The 12,915-nt window shown below is 36.7% G+C and overlaps 1 protein-coding gene across 2 annotated transcripts in view; it reads right to left on the bottom strand.

The window, feature by feature from the left end:
• Klp10A (kinesin-like protein 10A) overlaps nucleotides 1–12,915 on the bottom strand; it is a 171,946-nt gene that overhangs the window by 72,055 nt on the left and 86,976 nt on the right. For both annotated transcript variants that reach the window (XM_081742367.1, XM_081742368.1), the window contains exon 3: nucleotides 12,696–12,782. In XM_081742367.1, coding sequence (XP_081598493.1) covers nucleotides 12,696–12,782 — 87 coding nt within the window. The remainder of the gene's footprint in view (nucleotides 1–12,695; nucleotides 12,783–12,915) is intronic.

Here is a 12,915-nt window from a genome sequence, read left to right as displayed (position 1 = left end):
CACCAAAAATGAACGACGCAACTGCGTATTTATACAGCAGGATATGACGTACAAACGACTAATTTCAGCGGCATGGCGCATGCGTAGGTCCAATAGGGCTGCAATATAGTACATTGAGAAGGCAATTTATTTACACAGCACTCGGGTGCTGAGGCGTGAATGAGAAAACATTTGAGAAAACATCATTGCCTCGTTGACGAACCGATCCAATAGTTGGTTTACGATAAGGCGGTTTCATGTAGTGCAAAACATTACCTTTAGAGGCAGGAGATATACATACACATGTGAAAGTATTATTGGATACAAGAAAACCGTACACAGCAGCGATCGGACATTGGATCGCGCAAATGTACCACCAAGAATTACACACATTATTAGAATGAATGTGGAGAAGCGTACAGCGCTATCTACGGTGTTCGCTCGACGACGGAGGGGTTTAGACTTTTGTGCGTTAACGAATGCCTTTGCGTCAACTTCCATTGACCTGGTAAAAAAAAAAAAAAAAACTGGCTATAATGGGCAAGTAAGTGAATCCTATCGCTCACATGTTTCAGTGGAGTTAAACACTATCATGGTAAGAGCAATATGCCGACGGATTACAAAAAGCCATTAAGGGCCGAATGCAGGTTGATTATATGAAGCACCAGTTTGTGTATTGAACTGAGATACTGGAGAAAATGCAAGAAAGCCTCGCACTGCATATTCACTCGAACACATGTTCAGCAAAGGCCTCTACAGCGTTATGATTGGGAGACGATCAATGCCCTCAAGACTCTGCATCCTTTCCTGCCTCCCTCAGCCTCGGCTTGGTTGTTCCGCTTCTCGTCAATGTAAGGCCGGCCTTAAGAGCAACCACTTCACTAAGAACAGCTATATCAAGAAAGTTCTCGAGGTTGAGGTCATACCCTCTCTTCAGACAACTACCGACGTCAAATTTCAGCACGGCACAGTGATAAGTATTCCATTATGTGCAAGTCGTCTTAGAGGGACGATACTACTGCTGCTTACCTGACCTGCACAGTAGCCATTCCAAAGAGCATGGGGTATACTGATCGACAGTTTCTTCGTCACGTCTTCCAGCAGTGTCTTGTGGACTCGCATACAAAAACAAAGCAGCCAAATCATCAGAACACATTCAACATATCACACAACGTATAGGAGTTCCGATAGAATAACGAAAAATCTCCACGCTATGGTCTATGAAATTATAAGAAGTGTTGCAAAGTTCTGAACTTTTATAATAAATTTCATTCTTCTCACGTGTGTCTTCTTGGTGTTGCAATTTTTACAAACAGCTGTATTAAAGATTAAAATAATGTAAACACCCATGTAGTGTAACATAAAACACTACATTTCTGAACTGTGACTGCGTGTGCTGTGTTAGATAACAGTCATTAATACGCATCGTGATATAATACGTTTTCGTGTGAGCAACATGCCAAACGGTGGTGGTGCAAAATAGAACTCTTCACTTTTCAGAGAAAATTGTTAGTGCGCATGTATCCACGGCTATCAGCATGTTAGATACATCCCGAGTAACAGTGTTCGCGGAGATACAGCATACAGAAATCGTAGCAAAATACTACCAAAGAATGGGCGAAGACCAAGCACAAATGAGTGGGATCGTCGAACACTGAACAAGTTTAGAACTGATGCGATATAATTAATTGCAGAACTCAATCAGTATCTGAAACAATCTGTTTCTAGAATGGCTATGTACATTCAACATCCGCTGGCAGGCTAAGATTTAGAAACATCTGACCACCACCGCGATAGAGTGAAAACGACGATGCCTAATAAGGAACCCTTTGAGTGTGAGGTCGCAAGTGCAATCTCTAGTAAAGCTCATTTGAAAGTATAGTGTGAACAGTGATGACAGGAAAAATATTAGCTGCTAATGACACCATATGCATCAGAAGGGCGGCAGAAAATAAGTGTCCGAGTCGACATTCACGAAATGTTCAAAACAAACCATTAACTTGCACCATGAACACTGAATAAAAAATGACGCGCTACAATGATCACAAGCGTTCGCACCATCAAGATCGAAGGCGAACTTCTTGGGAGTTACAAACCGTTCGGAAAGATTAGAACTGATGGCATATGATGGCACCCGTTACACCAATATGATTCTATACGCATTCTTTAAAAGTGGATACCTAGCTGAAAGTCCAGAACGGTTTGTTCGCCTTCCATCTTGATGGTGCGAACGTTTGCGATCATTGCAGCGCGTCATTTTTCATTCAGTGTTCATGGTGCAAGTTAATGGTTTGTTTTGAACATTTCGTGAATGTTGATGATGTCCATTTTGTGTCCATATTGTCGATGATGTCCATATTGTAATACATACATCCCATAGAAGGTTGATCTCTGCAGCTCTCGGACACGTATTTTCTGTCGCCCTCCTGATGCATATGGTGTCATTAGCAGCTAATATTTTTCCTGTCATCATTGTTCACACTATACTTTCAAGTGAGCTTTACTAGAGATTGCCCTTGCGACCTCGCACTCAAGGAGTTCCTTGTAAGACATAAATCACAGGCCACCAACGATTGGAAGGGAATAAAACAGTACATTGTGTCATCTTTCCGCTTGTTTAAAACAGGACCAGTTTGTGAAACGGATATGCAAACGAGCATCCGTACCGGACGGCTTCTGTCAAACATGGCGGCAGCTGTGTTTGTATGAGCTAAAGTTTCATGGTTTTTCTTGGTCATAATAACGAATTATTGCAGTGATTATGTAGATATTTAAAATGACCAGGTGCATCTTTTGAAATTCACCAGCCAGAACTGTTCAAACGTAGTTTAATGAACACCAGGATGACCTACACCACCCATAGCCAGTGCAATTCTCTTACACATATGATCAAGAGAGCAAGTCCATCGCAACTTCTTTCATGGTCGGTGACACAACCGAAGGCTGAACTGAACGTAGAATGGTCCCTTATCCCTCTTGAAACCTATTCACGAATTATATACCTCAATTCCGCGCGAAAAATACAATCTAAATGTACTACAGGCTAATTAATAACGTAAGCTGTACTTTAAGATGTTCAATCTGCTGGATTGCAATTTTGGTTTCATTCAAAGAATATTAGAGAAAAAATTGAAAGATAAAATCCTTACTTATTGATAAACAGAGAACTTCCCATAGTTAATTACAATCTATTTTCGAGACAGAAGACAAAATTATTCATGGCATTTACGTTCGTGCTTGTCTTTATGGTAGCAGTCGAAAAGAAACTGCTGCAATCACTGAGTATATGTCCCTAGCTCAGAAAAAAAAAAAATGTTGATTTGGAGTTTAGCGTCCCATTCAACACTGAATCTGTATGAGACGTGGACTTACAACTTAACATGGGATCCGAACCCCCATTAGCTTTCACCGGGAATCGAACTCACTCTACCGCGTCAAAGACGCGTACGCTAACCACTGAAAAAATACGGTTTAAATTATGCTTGATATTTTAAAATAGCTGCTATTTCAAATACAAGATTATGTTAAACTCTAAAACAAATCACATTATTTACTTCATATGCTGCATATACATACAACTTTTACAATGAAAACACTACACAATTTAAGATATTATTTTATGACATTCAGTACAATGTGTCAAAGATACCGAAAAGATGAAGCAGCGAATGATACACTTTATACCGGCCACTTCCTCATATGCTGTTATGAGTAATTATTGAAAACAAGCAAATTATAACAAACGAACTTTTCAACTAAAAAGAACTAACAGAATGGCGTATCAAAAGTGGCTCATTTGTGTTTACATTCTATTCAGCTGTTACGCTACAACAGGACGATACTACAAGCATCATTCAATGTACTCTTATAGGGAATCACGCGCACACAAAATACATGTACTAGTTACTAGATAATCAAATCCAGAAATAAGCCTACAGTGTAAAATACTATAGTGCATTACTAGCTTAAAATCTGCAACTAACCTTTTTAATAGATAATAAGAGCCTTCAGATGAACCAACAGAAAAGACCGAAGTCCAACAGATCCTGGCGATTTAACTTCAACATACCGATACTCGTTAGTTATAAAAGTTCATAACCTAATGATTGGCCATGTTATAATAAGGGAAAACACTGAAATGATTCTCTATATAGATATATACAGCACTGAAGATGAAATTATTAGCTGATTTATATAGGCTAATACTTAGGTATACGGGATTTATCTAGGTTATACGTATGTTCCTCCTTTATCGAAGCTCAGTTCGGATTAACGGAGGTCTACTGAATATGAAACCTTGTTTCGATGACACTTGTATAACAAATCTGCTAAACTGGATCATATTTCTGATATTCACTCTGTGTGCCTTAACTTTAATAATAATAATAATAATAATAAACCTACAGTATAGCGTATTAGTTGCTGAAAACTGTAACAAGAGGACAGAATAATGACAATTCCATAGTTCCAAGACAATTTAAAGCTTCATGTAAAAAATGTATCAATTCTTTGTGACATTTATCCTTCTGTATTACCAATAGCAAGTTTTATTGTAGATATATCACCAAAATAGCTCGACTACCACGACAAGCACTATTATAAGCCCACAAATGGTAGTTTGATGTCTGTTTTATGAAAGCCCGAGAAAATTAGTGTATGAATTACGAGTACGGCTGATGAGCGGGAAGTTTGCAAGATAAAAACAGGGAGAAATATTTAGAATACCGCCATTACTGCCTGTATGTTATTACTACATAAGAATTAACACAGAGCATTTGAAGGAATATTATCATCAAAATTATGGAAACTGAAGAAAATGGAACTTAACCTAATTAATATACAGTATGGGACTATAATTAGTCTGCTGCAGAACAGCCGTCTATTCGTTGTGAAGGGCAGATAAATAAATCATGAATGGATATTATGGTAATACTGTATACCATTCCTCATGCAGAGGAGCACATGTCAGTAAGGCTGGACGAGGACGTCAGCTCCGGAGTTGAAAGGAAGGTCAAAAAATGACTCATTAAACCATATTATGCGTTCCTATAATCACTAGTCCACTTTGCACTTGTTTTCGGAACAATTTTGTTCGCGTGAAAGAGTTGATGACGATACTAAGCAGTTTGGGAAACTGCAATCCAACCGCGGATATTCAGGTTATATAACTCACATCAGATTTTGTGATTGTCGAATAAGCTGTCTTGGTGCTGATTAAGTTCAACAGTCACTTTTGCTGAAGTGGCTCTAGGGTCTTTCTGACAATTATTTTCGATTTTTGGCTATCCACCACTGAGGCTTCTCTTCGTCTGAGTTCTGAAAGCCATCATCATTTAGAACGCTGTTCCTTGCGACATATCCTACACTGGCCACCTTCGATGCACTTACGCCAACTGACGGAAGACCCACAATTTGACCTCTGAAACTGAGGTCTCTCTCTTTGCATCATCACAGTCTGTTCCCAACATCCCGCCTGACGCACTATAGGTGATCACCTAACATCACTAACAACGGCCAAGCGTTGTAAACGCTTAATTAATGTCACCAGCTCGCTTTTCAGTCTTGCCAACTAAAGTGTTCTCACTGTTCGGAACTAAAATTCCCCGGCATCAACGCCTAAAAGGCCAGACTGAGCACATTCTACTAGGTTATTGGTAGAATGGTAGGACTCCCAATGACATTAATCTTGACATTCTAAACAGGACTTTGCTACTTCTTATTGGTGCAGTACAGCCGAATTGACATTTGTCCTTAAGCTCTGTTCTGATGTCAACCAATCCGCTTACAATGATGTTGCCAACGATGTGCGACAGTACCGGTTCGGTCAACATACAATACGTTCTTAGTCAGGTCAATATGTCACAATATTTGTCCGCTAAAAGCAAACTTCAAGACATTTGACAACAGCGAGTCGCGAGTTCATTGCTTAACGCCAGACACCAATTCAGATGTCGCGTATTAAATAGCTCCCAGTGGCGTGAGCAACGGGGCTTTTTGGGTTTGCTTATTATGGAAAAATGAACATTTACTACCCTTTATGGTTCTTTGTCGAGTGGGACTAGACATCTATTTTTGTTCATTTCGACGATCGACATATTTCTTTGTGACAGCATGATAATCTCTAATAAACTAAAAACCAAATACCGTAATTTAATAAATCACTTCAAACTCAGAAAAACTGAAAAGGACCGTAAAGGTGAAAGATATACCATCTTGTCCTGAAGGGACGAAATTGAGTTCTTGAAACCCCCTCCCATCCTTCATGAAATTCTGCGTAGGCTACTGTAGCTCCCTAATTATCTTATGAAGTTTGTAACCACTGAAAATTCAACGTTGATAAACTCTCACCAGAACCCGTACGAAGGAGAGGCGCATGCTATCTGTTTTGTTACACTAAAATACTATGCATATAAGGCATCGAGTCACTGCATTATCTCAGGAGTTCAAAGATTCGTGAATTGAAGTGATTACTGTACAACCATCATAACGTACTAATTCAGTTTTATACACAGCAGTGATCCATACTTATGAATTACAGGATGGGTAACATTTCTTCCAACATTAAAAATGCTAAATTAGTTCCCATAATTGCGTACCAAAAATACTGGTCAAAGTGCGTAAGTGAATTGTCATTGATAAGGATATACGTAATCTTACAGTAATGTTTTACCTGTAAGAATACATCACTCAATAATACTGAACAAGCTCAGTATTCTTCAACCTTACATTCTTGTAAACAGCGTATTATCAGATCGATCCGCTAATAAAAATACAATTTTTGCAGAGTAAATTTATAATCGCAATGTTCTTCAATTTCATCTGATCAAAAATTACCTCAAAACAATCGATTTCCCCTACTTATTTCTTGCTACGATTTTTGATTCCTTTTAAAAACACTTTAAGCATCATGTTCATACGTTCTATACAGACTTTTTATTTTTAACTTTAACACCTCTCCCCAGATGATGCACCGAGGCTAAGGGAGACTGTAATGATGAGCAATAATGGTGACATGAAGGAAGTGGAGAAGGGAAACGTAAGAACCCCCAGAAAAATACACGCACGCATGTCTGCCCACCAATAACTCACTCGGCACGGGCTGGGATTGAACCAAAGGAGAACGCTCTACCACTGAGGCCATGTGCATATATATATTAATGCCACTTCACGTGTTATTCAATACGACATTGAAGGCTGCTGACCACGGAGTAAAACATCTAATTTTGGCCTTTGCGCTTAAAATGTTGAATTCATTGTAGTGTGAAGTGTAGTGATCACTTTTAGGTAAATTCTGAAACTATTTTCGACTAAAACATCATGATGATCATTAAGGTTATTTCTGTTAATTAATGAAGATAAAATATTTCTGCTATTCCTAGCAGCAAGTAACATATAACCTTCGAAAGCATAAGTTAAGCATTTTACTGTATTATATAAGGCGATAACTTGCTTCAGAAAATACCTACATGCACGAGCTGTATGCTAACCTGGGCAGATTATAAGAAATCATTACTATGTTAATTCTCAAGCTGGCTGGTAGAAGCACGCCATGCAATTCTAACCGCTGTTGTAAAGATCGAACTACACAGGAACCAAAAGCAGTGAAACATCGGAAATTTTATGATCATTATTTGTAAGGGAGCGAAAGGATCAATTGAAAATGTACAGCTTCCAGCCACTTCGTGTAGTTCGATCTCAACGTTATAAAACCTGCAAATACTGTTACCATACCGAAATACCTTTTCAGCATCAAATATATCATGCAACTAATAGTAATATTATTAAAATACGAATTCCGTAACTAGACTGTAACCATCTGCAACTTAATATACAGGGTGTTTCAAAACAACATCGACAACGTATGGGAGGTGATTCCTGACATAATACGAAAAGTATACACCAATCTGGGTGCACAAATGCTTCCTTTCGGAGTTACAGGCTGCCCAAAACATGGGGGGGGGGGGGGGGGGAGAACTTTAAAGATCCAAAGTTCCAAAACTATAGAACCTACCTGTACCGTAGTCGAGTTGATACCTTAGGAACTAATATGTACGCAGTCCAAAAATACATGTTTCAGGATCATATGATACTCACGCAACAATTTTTATAGAGATAGGTTAGGAACGGGCATATAATTTGAAGTATTCATCAACTACTTCTAGAAAAATTGTTATGGAAGTACTACAGGATTCCGAAACATGGGTATTTGGATGGGGCACATACTAGTTTCTAAATAAAGTCTTAACCCGACTACGGTAGGTCCCATAGTATTGGAGTTATGGGCTTTTAAAGTCCACTTTTTCATGTTTTCGGCAGCCTATAAATCCGAAAGGAAGCATTTGAATACCCTGGTTGGTCTATACTTTTCGTCTTATCTTGGTGTCAGGAATCACCTCCCAAACGTTGTCGGTGTTTTTTGAAACACCCTGTATATTTTCCTATATGAACTATCCACAAAACAGTGGCATTAATTTAAGGCGTCAATCTTGTATTTTACCTGAAGACAGAATAATGCGAACACACTTATCAGGATAGCAAGCAACGCGAACTGAATCCAATAGTATGTGGCACCAAGGATGTGGTTCGCTTATGTGGAGTCAACGTACGGAAGTGGAGTACTTGTGATAGAATTTTTTGAATCGATTAATTACAGTGACTGTTCTCTATCTTAAATTAATATGTTATGAAAGATCTGCAATTGAAACTGATTCTCATTCGTTCGGACAAACAGTGGACTAAAGAATTAGGTACCCAAGTTTAATGAAAGTAGCAATGTACCACTTTTTCTACCATTTTCTTCTTATTATTGCGGGCCATACGCACACACACTTGCATGAAATAATTTTTTCATCATGCATGTTGGAAGATTTTTTTGTCCACACACGTACCAATTTGCTGTTCAACTTAGTAGATGAATGAATCTGATGAAAGTGTCACGTGGTTTCTTCCGCTGTCGTGATTGGTGAACCTAAATATAAAACAACCACCTTGCATGAACGAGCACATATACGGTAAACATGCACGAAGAACAGCAAAACCATCATGCATGTTTACAGAAGATTTTAAATACTTTCCACATGCATGAACAAGGCCATACACGATCAACTTGCCTTTGAGTTTATCATTTTTCATGCATGTTGGAAGGTTTTTTCAAGCATGTGTCTGCGTGTATGAGTCTCGTAAGTCTTTAACGGATTAAATTCGAGCGTTTTAGTATTGTACGGATGTCATATCATAAAAGTTTGAAATTATATATATTTTACTGGAATCTAACATTAATGTTGTCTAAGATTTTGATATCATTTTAATTACTCCTTTAATCGATCGCGATATTAGTTCGATGTGAGGAAATCTCTACAATATAAATAAGCAAACTGGTAATCACGTATGATACCAATGTAGTGTTAGAAAGTCTCTACCATTTTGCTTATTTATGTTTTAATTGAGCATCGAACGCGATTTAATTAAGCATCGAACGAATCATATGCGATTATATATATAAAAAAGGTGTAAATAACCAAAATGGACATTTTCTCGCATCAAATTAATATCGCGATCGATTAAAGTGGTAATTAAATTGATATCAAAATCTTAGATTACATTAATGTTAAAAATCCCGGTAATATATAATTAACCGGTAGTATATATAATAAAATATATTTAACCTTTGCGATAGAACATCCGTACAATACTATAACGCTGGAATTTAATCCGTTAAAGCGATAATCAACGAGACATCAAGAAATAAAAGGTAGAGGTGACACATTGCTATTAATGAATACTACAACAGGTACAGCTGATACACTGTTACATTAGCCGGAACTATTTAGAGATAATTCCATAATCAGATCAATACTGAACCTCTGGCTAATACAAGCAGAGCTGGATGACAAAATCTGAAATAATATTCATGTAATAGTAAGTATAAAATATATGCACCTTATATTATTGGCGACTTAGGATTAAAATTATCATGCAAAACGTAGAAATATAATAAATAAATTGGACATAATTAGTGATTTCTTAATAACTCATTTTCTTATATATCGAATGTCTAAAAGGAAAAAAATAAATTTATCCTACAACTTCTTAACTTTAATTAACTAAATCATAAAGGTAGTGTCAATCTATAAATTTATTAGGTCCGCCATTTACATGGTTCCCACGACTCTCCAATGACAAAATTCCAGCAAATCGAAGGTTCTTGCAGCATTTATATTTAGTTCGTAAGGATTAAAAATTCACATGCAACATATGGAAACCGAAATAAAAACAAGTAGGTATTGACAAGAGTGTTATGACCAAAAACACTGAAGAAACTATGTAAGCACTAACTTTTCAAAGATTTCACATTTATGCTGCAGCACCAACATCTCTTAAAAACCTTCCATATTCTTATCACCGGTATTATTAGTTCGCGACTGGACTTTCAATATATTATTATTATTATTGACTACACAAAAAAGGGAACCATACGTTCAACATTCTCTTCAATCAATTTTGGTCGTCCCGTACACTCTCCCTTACGAAGACAACCGGTGATTTCAAAGTGACAAATGTTACTTGGGAGATCATAATTATATTTTCTACGAAACACACACTACATATTTACATTTACAAACTACACACTGAAGGTTTTCTGTTTGGGGGTATCTCTTTTGTTTTTGGTTGTGAATAAATACTGTAGACATGCACTATATCAAATTAAAACCCTGATATTTTATGTATAAACTGTGTAATATCCTATTTTTTATGGGTCTTTCAGTTTTGCTTCTTTTTTAATTAAGAAAAAAATGATTTTGATAAAATATTTACGAATAACAGTCTCTTTAAAAATCAAAACGAGGTAACAGAATAATGTCGTTTATAGGTAAGTCTTTTGCAGAACTTGCTCCCCATAATATTTATACATGTTATTTTAAGATAGATTCCAATTTTGACCCTAACCTGCTCAAAAGCAACCTTGTGCCATCTTAATCGTCACTGTTAGCGATTTTTAACGCATTGTTTTCTGTAACTTGAGAAACTGATTGTTTATAAATTGAATTGACAGAAACTGCATTCGAATAGTCTCACCAAGATTACAATCTGAGTTCATTTGAAAATGTTTGTAGGTATTCAACATCCCTTTTCAGCACAGAGGCTGTATGAAACATGGACCTACAATTTAACACCTGCAGGGAGGGACCGAAAACTGTAGAAATTGAATAAAAGCGAATACATAGAATATCACATCTATCCTCAACTGCCAATTACAAATATATATATATATATATATATATATATATATATATTGTTAAAGAGCTAATTGGGGGCACGGTGTTAACCGGTAGAGCACTCACATCTAGTGCGAGGGGTCCTTCGTTCGATCCTGGCCAAGTGAGTTTCTGAAGAACAACGGATCATAATTTTTCTCAGAGTTTTCCCGTTTTCTTACATTCTCATTCCACTAATAATTTCATAATCATTCTTTTTCATTAGTTATCCATCTCCGTTGTTCTACAGCAATACGACATAAAATTTCATTTAATATCATTTTTAAGGAACGAATTAATGTCAAATCGAGCATATATCAACCAAGCTAAAAAAGAAAATATGAAGCATTTCAATTACACCGCATATTTAGAATAGAATAAAATTAATATCAAAGTTTGGTCTACATTTGGAAGCTATTACGTCACTGAAATGAAATGAAATGTCCAACGATTATGCGTACTAAAAATGATGATGAGAAATGAATGAAAATAGGGAAATGAAGAAAGTGGGAAGAAACGGGAGAATCCAGAAGAAACCCACGCACAAGGTGTTTGTTCACCACAGAGTTCACTTGGTGCGAGCTGGGATCGAACCAGGGACCCCCACGCACCAGAGGTGAACGCTCTAGCACTGAGCCACTGCGGCTCCCTCAAAAAAATCACTGAAATGTGGTACGAATAGAACTGTATTCCATATTACGCACATATTTTGAACAAGTCAGTCTACAATGCAGTTTACCTACTGCAAACTGATAAAAAAAAAAAAATCATAACCGAACAACTGCACTTTAATATGTAATTTCATCAAAACAGATGAGATTAATATGGTAACAATCAATTTCATTAAGTTTCATGCCCCACCCACTCACATAACATTGCAAATCAACACATGACACTTTGTATTATTCATGTTATTACTTTAATCATTCGTGAAATCATAAATTCCGGCCATGAATTCTGAAATCCTGAATTTTTTCCGAGCACCTTGAACAACCATTTTTTAAGCTCACGAACGCATATAGCACACAATAAGACGCATCGATGTACTTTCAGAAGGTTAGAATCACTTCACTCTTCATAGACAACGAACGCAGAGTAGTTCGCAGTAATAGTACCGAATAGAATCAACTCCACGATCACTCATAGTAAAGCTATCAATTACTTTAATATGACCCGAGTCATAGGATTATGTCATTTCTTCAGTTGTAGTAAGTAGTAATAAGAAAAATACATGAACCTCTATTGAGGTTTCGAAGAACATTATTTCATTAATTCTTTCGCTCATGTTACCTAACTAATTTCAAGCATTTTCACAGATTATTTACCAGTGGTTTTAAGAGCCTTAAGAACTAAACATTCCAGTTCTCTTCCAGAAACGTGGGAACCATGTAACTACCACTAGTAGGGAAACTATTCCAAGATTGAAACATAAAAATAAAAATAAACATATTAAGTACTTACGCGAGAAAGCTTATTTGGAATGACATTCTGGTTATCGACTGCCGGTGCAAGATCTGGGTTGAGAGAAAATATGGCTTCTACTTCAATCTGTGAAAGAAAATAATCATAATAACCAATTAAAACACGTTAAAAATGTAAAATTAACGAAGCTAAAATACATATATATATATATATATATATATATATATATATATATATATATATATATATATATATATAT

This window comes from Thermobia domestica, chromosome 16 (genome assembly GCF_964235325.1).
Source record: "Thermobia domestica chromosome 16, izTheDome1.hap1.1, whole genome shotgun sequence".
NCBI lineage: Eukaryota > Metazoa > Arthropoda > Insecta > Zygentoma > Lepismatidae > Thermobia > Thermobia domestica.
Note: the sequence above shows the minus strand (reverse complement) of the source record. Positions and strands in the feature narration are given on the sequence as shown.